The sequence below is a fragment of the Anser cygnoides genome, chromosome 2 (genome assembly GCF_040182565.1).
Source record: "Anser cygnoides isolate HZ-2024a breed goose chromosome 2, Taihu_goose_T2T_genome, whole genome shotgun sequence".
Lineage (NCBI taxonomy): Eukaryota > Metazoa > Chordata > Aves > Anseriformes > Anatidae > Anser > Anser cygnoides.
The window spans coordinates 36,047,892-36,061,264 of NC_089874.1; the positions used below are offsets into that span (position 1 = coordinate 36,047,892).

Below are 13,373 nucleotides of genomic sequence, written 5' to 3' on the forward strand. Positions count from 1 at the left end.
GCTGCCCCGGGCGGAGCCATGAAGGCTGCCCGGGGCCGGAGAGGGGGGCGGGGGAAGGCGGCCGCCGTGCTCCCCCTGCCCACGCGGGGAGCCCCGGCCCTTGGCCCTGCCGGGACACGCGTGGGCCGGGCTTGCCCGAGGGGACGGCCCCGGGCCACCCCCGCGGGGGGTCCCACCCTCCCCTGGAAGGGCTCCGGTGGGGCCAAGGGGCCGGGACCGCCCGGATCGGGCCCCAGAGCGGGACCAGGGGGCCGGGGGAGGCCCCGGGGGGGGGTGGGGTGTTATTCATGGCGAGGCTGCCAAGATTTCTGCCTGTGTGAGGGCTCCCCCCACCCCTTCCCTGTTATAAACACTGAGGAGCAAGTCCTTGGGACGGCCAGCACCCTGAAAAAAAATCAATAATGTATATATATATATATATATATATATAAAAAAAAATCACAGGATTGGGTAACCCTCCGATGCAGAATGGGTCTAGTTTTTAAATACCACAAGGCGCTTGTCACACCTGAGTTCCCCGTGTAATAAAACACCAGGTATAGCAAGAGATTGCGGGGGAAATGGGGAGGGAGACCTTGGAAAACTCCCATTTTTCTTGCTGGGTGGAGGGGAGGTAGGGAGCGGGGTTAACGGAGTGGCGTTCCCTGCGGCCATTAAATTGACTCCGAGGTGATTTTGTCTTTCTTAGAGATATTGACAAACTTCCACTTCCAGCGTTTTGGGCCGCGCTCGCCATTGTGGCCAGAGCAGATAAATACGTGTGTGAGAGACACCGGGAGAGAGAGGGAGAGGGAGGGAGAGAAAGAGACATTTAGGTCCAAGTGCCGGATTAAAAAGAATACTGTCTTTAAAGGTCAAGGGTTTGAAGGGTCAGTCTGCTTCTCAAAAAAAAAAAAAAAAAAAAACAATTAATGGGATAGAAAATTTGTCCTCTCGGTGAACTCCTGGTTGCCCTAGCAAAGGGAGCACAATGCGAGAATTTAAGCTGGGCGATGTAATTTTCGAAGTTATTGTAAGACAGGCGGTGTGGAAGCGGGAGCAGAGGGCTCCCAGCCCGGGAGCACCGTGCCGCTCCCAGCAGAGGTGGAGGGGGGAAGGGGGGAAAAATGAAAATTTACCTTAAACGACGAAAATCTGCCATGGGGTATTTTGCAGTCCGCTCTTCATTCTCCACCAAGAGCATGTACATTTTTTTAGCAGACAGCCAAGATGCTGTGTCTTTACACATGACCACTTTTTTTTTCTTTTTTTTTTTTTTCAGGAAAATCCTTTGCGTCTTCACAGACTTTTCCAAGAGAATGCCTTTCAGAACCGCTGTTGAATTACAAAGAAGTATTTATTGTAGGAGGTGATTAATGATTCTCGCTAAAATTGCTATTTGCAGCGTGATTTCATTTCTCTTTTCAATGGGAGCAAACAGGTTTATACGCATAGGCTGCACACCAAAGAAATCCTGCATTGCCAGTTAATACGTTTCAGCTGGAATTTTGCTCGCTTGTGCTAATGTGGGCTCTAAGTATATGGAGGGACTCTCGAGCAACGCACAATACACGCTTGCAGATAGTAGCTACCTCACTTACAGCTATATTCTCCCCCTTTATAAGGAGGCAGCTGGCAATTTAGGGTTTAGCAAACAGCAATACGTGAGTGGAAGCGCGCTATTCAGGCCTGCTTGCTGGTCGGGTTCAGAGACAGCGGTGTTTGCTCAGTGTATTTACAACCGCCATATCTCTGATGCTGAACATACTCTGCCAATGACACGTTAAATTTTTCACCCGGGCGCTACGTGCTCCTCGGACAGGCAGAGATGCTCAGCATAACCGGGGCCTGGTGCAAGGCACCCGAGGGGTGGCGAGGCACCCACTTCTCCGGCCTCCAACACGTGAAGGGTCCGAAAATCCCTCTCGGATGTGTTTGGCTAAGCAACTAAATCTTGGCCTTCGGTGGTGCTTCCCTGGAAGATTTACTAGCGCTGGAGTTCCTTTCAATGTTTTTTCCTCCCCAGCTCGGTGCTGGTCTCAGAAAGAGCTGAGAAAGCCCGCGGAGGCAGCGACGGGAGGCTCCAAGCTGCAACCTCTTGGCCCCCGGTTCGCCTCCATCGTTTGGAGGATCTCGGTCAAATAAACCGTTTGAGTTGTGCCCAGCTTCATGTCACTGCTAAGGCTTTCTCAAAACATTTCGAAATTGTCTTAAAAAAAAAAAAAAAAAAAAAAAAAAAAAGGAAGGGGAACAGAAAAGACAGCTAGAGAAACTTCAGGTTACCGCCCATGTATTTCCCTTCGAAGTGCTAGCCAATTGAGAAATCACAATCGGACGAAAATGAACGAATAAATCACGACTGGCTAGAGATTTAAAGTGTTATCATGGGGAGCATGTGTGACTTCTCCTCCAGCAAAATCCGCCAGGGGAGCTTATTGGCTCCCAGTAGAAGCTCAGTTTCTCTGTGCTGCAGTCGAAAACAGTCTCAAGCCCAGCGATGGAGAGCCGGACTAATTCTGCCACAAGTCTGCTAAAGAGAAGACCACTCACCTACACAATACAGCAAGACCTTTCCTGGTCCTACTGTGCCTTTTTTTTTTCTTTCTTTTTTTTTTTTTTCAGGCAGGCACTTAGGATTCAGGACGCTTTGCACTATATTTAAAGCAACCATTACCTTATTGACAAGATTAATCCAAGTTAAAACAATGCGTTAAACCGTTGTTTTCCGTTCCTGGTGCCAACACCAACGAAGCACAAGGTGTAGGAAACAGCACTGAGGGGACTTGTGTGTTTCAAGCGTTTAATTCTTTTGTACAGAATAATCTTTATTACCAGCATTTGGCACTGTTTACATTACACCAAAAATCCACAAAATTGTACATGGACCCAAACGGTTGAGACGGTGCCAAATATGAAGACAGCAACAGCCTTTATAGCATTTTTTTTTAAATAAATGCAATAGGGAATGTGGAGAAAAACTAATATATCACAGCTACAGCGGGGGCTACACTTAAAACCAGTTAAGTTACCTTTGATACATAAAACACTTCCCTTGAGACAGCGTGAGGGGACAGTTTTCGTAAGTTTTTAACCTCCGTGAACGTGTGAGTTCGCTTTCCTGTGTTGGTGTGTGTGCATACGTGTATGTGCACCCTCACACACACGCACACTCACACGGGAATCCACGACCACGCCACGAAACAACGCTATTCAAGTCAATGCCTTACACAAGTGTCTCACGAGGTCTTGGCTTTGTTTTAACCGTCTTTTTATTTTTTAAAGTGTTCTCTACAAAAAAAAAAAAAAAAAAGAGTCCGTCTTAGGTACAGAGAATTCGTCCGTGACAGCATCCAGCACTCTCTTACACCGAGGGCAAGAGAGTGTTTCCATAAATAGAAAAAAAATGATGGGCATGGAACCATTATCTATATACAATGTAGACAATCGTCCGGATTTTGGTTTAAACATGTGCCCGTTCTTGGGCACGTCTCGTCTTCCTTTTCTGATCCTGTTTTGTTTTACACAGTTGTTTGGTCCAAACGGCCAGCCACCAGCACGGGCAGCTGGAAAACCCCAATAGATAGGTAAATATATATATATTAAAAAAAAATAATAATAACCGTATTTATAGCGCGGCTGCGTTGGGTGTAGACCCATCGAGCGGATGGGGGTGGCCCTGTGTCTGTGCTTTGGACTGCTGGCTCAGTGTGGACTGGTTTGAGGAGCGCATCTTTGTGTTAGGCAGTTTATGGTCTTTCTTCCACTTCATGCGCCGATTCTGGAACCAGATCTTGACCTGGCGCTCGGAGAGGCAGAGGGTGTGCGCGATCTCGATGCGTCTCCTCCTGGTCAGGTAGCGGTTGAAGTGGAACTCCTTCTCCAGCTCCAGGACCTGCTGTCTGGTGTAGGCAGTGCGAGACCTCTTGGGCTCCCCTCCGTTGTAATTGGGATTGACTGAACGTGCACACACGGGCACACACGCGGAGGGGAAAGAAAAGGGGGTGGGGGGCGATGGAACATAATCATTATATAATAACTTGACACCAGGTTCAAATAAGATACATAACGGCAAGAAAAATTGTTTCGCAGCCTATCGACAGTGGGGACAATCGAGGAGCAATAAAAAATGGTGATGGGCATTTGGGTTAGAAGAAAAGCTTCAAAGACACATGGCCCAGAGCCACTGCAGGGCAATTAAATTTATGGGGGCTATAATTACTGCCCTAACAGTTTGGCGTCTCGTAAATCTTTTGATAAAGGACCCCGGATACAAAAGGTTTCTCACTTTTTTTTTTTTTTATTAGGAAACGCGGAGGGAGAAGGAGGGAAGGAAAAAAAAAAAAAGCCACACACGCAACGACCCGTCCCGGCCCCGGCTGCACCCTCCCCCCTTTCCCTTCTCTGAAGGCTCATCCCAGCCTCCCCCTTGCCCGGGGCAACTCACCCGTGCTCACATGGATCTTCTTCATCCAGGGGTACACCACCGGCTCCTTCCCCTTCAGCCCGGCCAGGCTCTTGTCGGGCAGCAGCGGGCACCCGGCCCCGGTGCCGGCCCCGGCGGCGGGGGCCGCTTCGCAGCGGCGCTGCAGGGCATGGCCGGGGAGCAGGGGCTGGGCCGGCCCGGGGTGGCCCTTGGCGGGCGGCGGCGGCGAAGCGCCCGGGGGCGGCTGCTCGGGGCCCGGGGCGGCGCTGCCGGCGCTGCTGTAGCTGTAGGGCGCCTGGGGGTAGGAGGGTGCCTGCGTCGGGTACAGCGCCTCGGGAGGCGGCCCCGGCGGCCCGGGCGGCGCAGCGGGAGCCTGGTAGCCGGGCTCCCTGCGCGGCCGGGGGAAGTACTCGGGCAGCGGCGGGCCCGGGTGCGCGGCGGCGTGCAGGTGCGGCGGCGGCGGCGGCGGCGGCGGCGGCGGCGGCGGCGGGGCGTGCGGGTGCGGGTGCGGGTGCGGGTGGTAGCTGGCGGAGGAGCTGCCGGCGCTGCCGCCGTGCTGCGTGTACTCCTCGCAGGGAGGGAATTTGGGCTCGATGTAGTTGGAGTTTATCAAAAACGAACTCATGGTCATTAATTTGTGAAGTGCAAAAATACTAATTTTTCTCGCGTTGTCGTTTTTCTGGGCTCGACGAGGCCCCTCCCCTTCCCCCCCCCCCCCCTCCCTCCCCTCCCTCCGTCTCCCCCTCCCGCCGCTGTCAAGTGCTCGCCGCTGCCAAAGTTTGGGCCTCCAGCTTCCCCCCCCCCCTTCCCCGCCGCACTCCCCTCCCTTCCTCTCTTCCCACCCCTGGAGCGCGTACAACACACACACACAACACACGCACACACACACACACACACCCCCGACACACCATCACCACCTGACCGCCAGCGCCAATTACCGCGCGGGGCCGCGGACCCCGGATCAGGAAATGGAAGGAGGGCGAGCGGCCGCCGGGCTCGGGGCAGCTCCGCACCCGCGGGCCCTCCGCGGGGGCCGCTCCCGGCACCGCCGCCGCCTCCGCGCCTCCTCTCGGGGCGGCCCCGACGGGGGCTCCCCCGCGCCCCGCGCCCGCTCCTCACCCCATCCCATCCCATCCCCGCCGCCCCGGGCCGTCGGGGTGTCAAGCGAGATAAAACTAATCCAGACCTGACATTTTCTTTTTTTTTCCCCGCAACACTTTGGGTTTGATTTTTTTTTTCCCCTATTTGGCGGAGCGCAGCCCGGCTGCGTGATCCGGGGGGAGGCAGGCATTACACGGGGCGTTGCACGATCGGTTTAAGCGAGCCCATCTCCAAATAGCCTCGAGTCGGGGCTGCCGGGCTGCGGCCACCTCCTCTGCCCCCCCCCCCCCCCCACCACCACCACCCGGACCGCGGAGGGCCGGCAGCCCCCGGCCCCCTGCGCCTCTGCAGCCGCGGTCGCTGGAGGACGAGACGCAAAACTTAGCGTGGGCGGCGAGGGAAGGCCGAAGAGAGCCCCTAAGTGTCTTGTGGGGCGGGGGGGGTGGCATACAGCGAGGCTGGAAATAACGGGGAGGAGAAGGGGAAGGGGGAAAGGGAGGCGGACACGGAGGTCCCGAACGCTTCCTACCGGCGGCTCGCTGCTCCCTTTCCGCAGAGCAGCGTTTTGCAAACTACGAATTTAAGCCCGCCGCTTTGGTATGCGTGGTGCTGGGTTTATTTCTGGATTTCTAATTCCATGAGAAATCGCTTGCGCTTTCGCAAAAGTAACTCACAAACCCTGGTGTAGGAGAGAAAGGGCACTCGAGCACTTCTGCCGTGCTAAAACTGAGGCTGTTAACGATATTTTCAGCTCAGAGGGAAAAGAGGCAGCCGCCCTGACCTTAGGTAATTGAAATTTGATGGTGAAACTAATTACACTCTAATTCTAGGGGGAAAAAATATTTATTGAACGCCATCTACTCTCGTAAATTGGGAGTTAGAAGCGAACTTTTTGGATTTTTTTTTTCACCTTTTCACGAAAGCATAAAACCACGTAGAAATATTTACCACACCCCTCGCGAATATAATTGCTGAGTGGGTAATCTCATCCCCTGGTATGGGAAAATACATCTAATATATCAAGTGTAAATATGATACGTTTTAGATCTTGCCCTCCTAAAGATATTACATTAACAGTTAGCCTGGTTTAAATTCAGATTATTGCCTTTTGCAGTTTTATAGATAATGGATACATGCAATAAAATTCTATTTGAATATATATTCTATCTAACTAGACACACCGCGTATCGATTTATATTTTCTACACACGCACACACGCACATTGCAGGCGGCTTGTAATATGTTAGAACATTTCCAGCACTTGGGTATACTGGGGTACTTATCTAAACAATCACTCATTTCCTGCTCATATCGAATGTCTAATTTGTAAAGAGAGTTAAAACACATTTACTTACTCATTTCCAACAGCACATCTATGGAAGTCTTTAACTAGTGTAATAGATAAGTTTCTCTATTTACTCTGCATGGAGAGGAAATGCGGTTACACGCACCCAGAGAGCCGCAACTGTGCAGCAGCACCCATTTGAAAGGAAAGGCGACATTGTTTTATTAATAAACAAGCAAACAAACAAACAAGCAAGCAAAAGCAACACGGCGACTCATACTGTACAAGACTAAAGCTCCCACCTACGTTACTGTAAAAAATGAAAGATTGTCAGAGACCCCCGCGAGCAGAGAGCAGTTTCCCGGCGTCCAGGAGATGCATGCACGCACACAGACACACACGTACAAATACCTGCTGGCCAGCACCAGATGAATTACACTGGATTACCGTACCCATTATCCTCGGCATAAGGGACTAGTCCTGAGACACTATGGCTAGAACGCTACAGCAGATACCGTGCTCCCGAGCCACGGTAAAACACAACGAAAACTGGTGTCCTGATTTGTAGGCTGAGTGCTCTATTCGGAGAGCTGACCGCGTTCTGCTTCCTATTATTTACCGTGATTAGATCTCAAAGTATACTTGTTTCACTGCACCTCTTTCTACTGTGTATCTCTGGCGCTCGGTTAAACGGAGAATGATGCGATTTTGTATACGACTGTAAATCTGCAAGGTGACCTGAGCTGCGCGGCTGCAGTCTGTTTTTTCGTGTGGTTCTATTAGTCTGCGAAGATGTGCTGAGGCAGGACCTCCAAAAGGCCTGTTCCATGTCTTTGTGGTTTTGTTATCATAAACAAGAACCCAGCCAAGACCACCAAGTGTTATCTTGCACACGGCCATTTCGACATTTTACTGCAAGATTTATGGCTGTAATAAACAATCTCAGAAACCCTTTTTTTTCCCCCGGTACTTCCCTTTAACAAACTTGTAGCATCATCCTAACCTCTTAAGGAAAGAAAAGGAGAGGAAAAATAGGCCAGGTCCCTTATTTTTGCAGGAGGACTGAAGTCTCGGTTTCGCTGGTGAAGGAGACTTTAATCAGTTAATAGAGGAGCCAGAGTTTCCTGGCCGAGGCTGGCTGAGGAGATGGGGACTGCACTGGAATGAAGTTGAGAGGGAGAGACTTAATTGCCATGCACCAAGAAGAGCCAACCTCACGCATACCCAAAGAGGGGGAGAGGGGGATCCCCCCTTTTCTCGGGAAACGTGCGAGCACCCCTGCTCCCCTCCACGTGCGCGGCTAAACCGTAATGACCGCGAAAGAGAAAATAATAACAAGAATAGCAATAACAGCAGCAGTAATAGTAATAATAATAATAATAATAATTCAAGTCAACCTTTCGCCGTGCCCGGGCACCCTCCACAGAGAGAGTGGTAGGAGGAAGAAGAATCGCACTAGCAGCCTGGTTTGAATTTGATTTGAACCATTTTGAATATATTTAGCCCCAGCTTTCCCCTCTTGAATGCGAGGCTGTCCCAAGTTTCAAAGTGACCGAAAAGTGACACCGTGTGCATTTTGTTTCTTATTAATCTTACACATTGACAGTCTTTGTTAAATAACAAGGCGTGCCCTTCACCAGGCGACATTTTCATATTTGTTAGACGCGGTGACCTGAAGTTCACCTCGGCCTTGGACTTAGTTTTTCTAAAAGGTCTATAACAGTGTCTTTTAGATAGCGGGGTGCTTTGCCCAGGTCACTACTTCTAAAGGAAAATTAAGAAAAAATCGCGGGAAAATGTAAACGTTATGGAATGTATCGACTGTATTCCCTCCTTTGTTCTGGGAATCATAAAGCCCCGAGGCAGCTACTGCCTTCCACGGTTGCAAGCACCCGCTCTATATGGTCGCTACTGGGGCAATGCTCACATTTTTGCCCAAGTTCAGACTTTTGTGAAAGCGGGGACTTCACTGGCACTGGCTCTCTTCTTAACAACTGGATGTTTGGCGGGATTTGCTCGCTCTGTCCTGGCATGGTTAAATAAACACACAGAAAATGTGATTTGTGCCCGGATTTGAAATGAATGGTCTTTTGACCATACCTTCCAGACCAGAGAGCAGTGTGCTGAATGCAGAGAGTGAAAGGGAAGAAATAGTTTGTCTCAATTTATTAACTGTTCCTTCTTTCCTTTTTTTTTTTTTTTTTTTTTTTTAAGGAATAATCTAGACACCGATTCAGAAGATTCAATATTTGCTGAAGTTGAAGTTTCAACTTCCTTGAAAATATCCTCATTGGTATTTTTATTCTAGGCTGGATTGAAAAATATGGAATTCGAGAGGCTAATTGTTTTGGTAAGGAAGCAAATGAATTTCAGTCACCTTCTCTTGAGTAACCCAGTTATAGCAACAGCTTTCGTTCTGGGTGTATCAAAGACGCATTGTTGTTCTTGGAAACAATCTGCCTGCTATTCTTTAACAAAATAGATATTTGGCTATGGCTTTTAGCTTGTTATCAGGCTTCGCTCTTACACCAAATAAATACTCTAGATGTGAAAGGTTAAACAATATCTCCGGTGAGGAAAGGCTCCCCAAACGTGCAATGCCAGGGCTCGCTTCAAGTTAGCAGCAGCAGGGACATGCGAGCAACGTCTACATGCCGAACAAATACTTGCATGCACACCTTTTCTGCGCTTCAGCAGGTACTTCGGGCAAAATCTCCAATGACAGCTTTGGCTAATCTGAAATCTAACACCTCGCAAATTTGTTCCCAAGAAATATCACTCGGCTGCCACGATCCAGCTGGGTCTGTAGCAAATAATTCACGCGTGCCCAATGCATCGAGGACGGTGTAACCTCCTGCCTTTTGGGGTCGAAAGGCAGCTATGCGTGGATGGCGGTAAGGTGCGCTCTTTCTCTGCCTTCCTCATGGCACTGTCCCCTCCTCCACACCTTGCACAGCTGCTTATCAATATTTTGGAATCTCCTTTCCCCCTTCCATCCTCATCACTGCAACCTGAATCCGGCGGCGCCTTGCAGTGCTCTCCCCAAAATGCAGTTCCCTGTGCAATATTGGCCACTTCTCCTTCCAGACCCGCCTAGCCGAGGAGCTAAAGCTTCAACACCGAGGCGGCACTGGGAACAAAAAATCCCAGCAATGTGGAAATAACTCTCTGCGCAAATAAATTCCTCTAAACTTTTTTTTTTTCCATTCTCCTTGGCGGGGGAGAGGAGGGAAAACATCCCTTCCTGCTCCCCATTTCTCTGGCAACTGCTGCCTCGGGTAATTCCAGAAGGCTCTGAGGTCCATCCAAATCACGGAGCTGCTCTGGGCGTCAGTTTCTCCGCAATATTTTCCATCGATAGCACAACATGGCCCCATCGCTCCGCGGTTTAAGCGAGCTCCCTCTGACTAAACATATAACCCGCCCGTATGATCTGCAGCATGTCCTGTTTAAGCACAGTTTAGTGGTCGCTACAGAAACGAGAGCAAAAACAAAGACGCGGCTAGGATCGATACACACGTTAATAGCTTTGCTCCTATCTTATCTTCCTGCCATTTTGCAAAGTGAGAAGGCTTAACATTAAACCTCTTAAAGCGGGTTATTATATAATAAACAAGGGTGAAACATTTTGCTACCTGACTCTCGGAGGAGGCAGCACCAGCGGCTGGCGTGGGGGTAACATGCATGTTTACCTGCCGCGCCTCAACTCGAGATATTCAGACACAAATGTGGCCGATAATTCAAGATGAAATACAACGTGTATTACTCTTGAAAAGAGGAATTTTCTATCCTTTCCTCGGTAATTGAGGTCATTCAGCCAGTAGGGTTCACCTGGAGTCCATACTGTGATACACACGTAACTCAAAGCTATTTTATCTTTTGTGCTGATAGTCAAGATCTCGGCTATAACATTGACATCAAACTCTGTCTGGGCGAATGACTAAGAGTGGTGCAAAACGTAAACTTTTGACCCTCAACTTTTTGACCTGCAGTTGTAACGCCCTTAACCACAAAGATATACAAAAGCTATGCAGCTTCTTTTAGGACTAAGAGAGTCGCACTGTTTGTTTCAATACTTCTGCCGTTTCCTCCCGCTTTCTAAGGGCTTTTTTTTTTTTTTTTTCTTCTTCTTGCTGATGAGAAATCGGATACTTTTGCATTTTTAATTATTGTTTTCTTTTTTCTTTCTTTCTTTAATCTGGCAGCTTTGTAAAGTGCTGTTAAATCAGTTTGCACACCCTTTCGGCAGCGTTGGAGGAAAGCCTGTTACTCAAAGGCGCTATATGGTTACAATTGCAGGTGAAATGCTGGGTAAGTTCTGGGCGTGAGGTTGGAAGGATATAGAGACTGGCGTTGGGGGAAAAGCTGCAGCTCTCTGCTGCTAGGGTCTTAGTCATTTCTCCTTGATTTAAACATAAAGAAACAACTCTAATTGTTTGCGAAGCCTTGTCTAGGCAAACGAGTTGACTGTGAACTTGGTCTAAAGCGAGCTCTGCTGGTGATTCCTAGGGTGTGCAGATTTATCTTTTCTGCATTTACTTAACCTGGCAGTGAACTGCACGGGCTGCCATTTGTTATCCAGAGACAGACTTCACCTCAAGCAAGGACTGTTCCACAAAATTGCAATAATTACCCAATAACCTTCATAGCAAATATTATTATTGAAAAGACATTTTTGGGGGGTTATAGGAAAGATTCCTTATGCGTGCTATAAGGCGAAATCCTTGCAAATTTCACACGCTCTCCGTGTCAGATTTGATATTGTTTGTGCGTGTAGCTACACGAACATGTGACTGTGATAGTCCATGAGTATGTGGCTTCCAGAGAGACGTTAGTGGGGATGCTTTCATTTAAAAAGAATAATATTTTCAAAGATGATCAGGCGGCTGTGGGAGCTGTATTTTTTTTTTTTTTTTTTTTTGCGCTCTGGGTAGCAACTCCAACAACAAACTGGGGATATTTTAAGGGCAGGCAAGAAAAAGAGCTAAGAAAGCAAGGCGATGCCATAACTTGGCCAGGAGATTTACTTATGTCTGCCTTTAATGCGTTAAATCTGTATTTGCGGGGAGGGAAAAGGCATTGCTCCAGTATCCAGGGTTTGAAATCGAAACCTCCTGATCCGCCCCTTCTGATCTGTTCCATTCAATTTCCCATGGAGCAGATTGCAAACCCTTCTATTGTCACCCTTTCACAGATACACACTTATTAAACGTAAGGAAATGGCAGAATAATAATTTCCCTATAATGTTCTGCAATTAGGGCGTTTGCGCGGCTTAGAAAGCGCTACAGAACTGTAATTTACGGATGACTTTCAAGCGAATTGTTCTACTTCTGGTTTAGAGAAAGTTACGACTTACAAAGTCACTAGTTACACACATTAAGAGAGTTGCCTAATCTTTAATTGGCCTAACGCTTAGACATGACACACTACACTCAAGTATTTCTTTCAGAGGATTAAGTAAACTATATTTCAATGCGCTCAACGCCACTTGCCATGCCTAAAGTAAAACAAACTCGCACGCATTAATCCCCAAAACACAGCAGAAAAATAATGTGCGCAGATAAGACCTCTCTCTTGATTCCAGGCGATTATTCTCCATGACATTTTTCACTCAGAAAACAATTAGGACCTGGGAATATTTTTGTAGAGTTCGGCAGTCTGGAGTTGTTTGAATTTAAAATTTAAAAAGTGGATTATAAAATCTTAATGAGCTTCTGGTTTTGAGTGACTTCGACTGCCCTGCTTAGAACGAGGCAGGGCCAAAAATATTGAGGAGCTGTCATTTCTAGCTAACTTTCTCTTGTTGTTAGTGTGTTTCTTGCAGTACGTGCGGGTTTATACGTTTATGGGTTTCGTGATTTTTTTTTTTCGCCATAGTTCTTGAATTTCTGTTCCCAGCTTTACGAGAATGTACTCTAGAAAGCACATCCAAAAATGTGAAAGTAATAGGAGCAAATCTTTTCGCTTTAGACCACTACAACGCGGGATGATATCCAGGTTCCAAAAATACTAGTTGAAAGGGTGTGGGGGTGTGTTTGTGTATTCACCAGATAATTCAAATAACGCAATGTTGTCGACTATTGAGTAACCGTGAATGGTTCGCGCCTAGTATCGTTCTCTGTAACATGAAAAGGATTTTCCTTCGGAAAAGGACACGTATATGAATGAAGCCCAAACTTTTAAAGTCCTTTCATGCCTTTCCCTCGAACTATCAATTTTTTATGGCACATAATATAATATAATACACGCCTATCATAAAAATCTTTCTGGTATTCCTATTGATGAAACTGTGACAGCTAGTGTACTATAAAATCCCCAGCTGTTTATTACGGAAATAATTTTCAAATCTGTATTTGGATATGCGCTTTTAAAGCCTTTCCCATTTTTTGAATATAAAACTTATGCATATGTGTTTGTTTAGTGCTCACAGAAAGATCCACAGACACAAAGGCTTCGGACTTCATTTATCTTACACAGGAGGTTGACTCCAAATATTAAATATTTGTAAAACTTTGAAATCTTTGAACTGAGCCAACCTTATATACCACCGTTTCTTTAACATGAAAAGGAGACAGATTTAAGAA

General features: G+C 47.9%; 2 protein-coding genes across 8 annotated transcripts in view; both read right to left on the minus strand.

Moving 5' to 3' along the window:
* The window catches only part of HOXA3 (homeobox A3), a 44,073-nt gene that overhangs the window by 17,259 nt on the left and 13,441 nt on the right, over positions 1-13,373 (minus strand). For 3 of the 7 annotated variants that reach the window (XM_048070235.2, XM_013171892.3, XM_048070234.2), the window contains one exon: positions 1,119-1,314. The exons of the other annotated variants lie outside the window; for them this stretch is intronic. The gene's annotated coding sequence lies outside the window, so the exon portion shown is untranslated. The remainder of the gene's footprint in view (positions 1-1,118; positions 1,315-13,373) is intronic. 7 annotated transcript variants of the gene reach the window in all.
* HOXA4 (homeobox A4) lies at positions 2,763-5,179 on the minus strand. Its single transcript, XM_013171905.3, has 2 exons — positions 4,424-5,179; positions 2,763-3,933 (listed from the first exon to the last, which is right to left on the minus strand). Exons 1-2 carry the CDS (start codon positions 5,031-5,033, stop codon positions 3,605-3,607), a joined length of 939 nt encoding a protein of 312 aa, XP_013027359.3. The 5' UTR covers positions 5,034-5,179; the 3' UTR covers positions 2,763-3,604.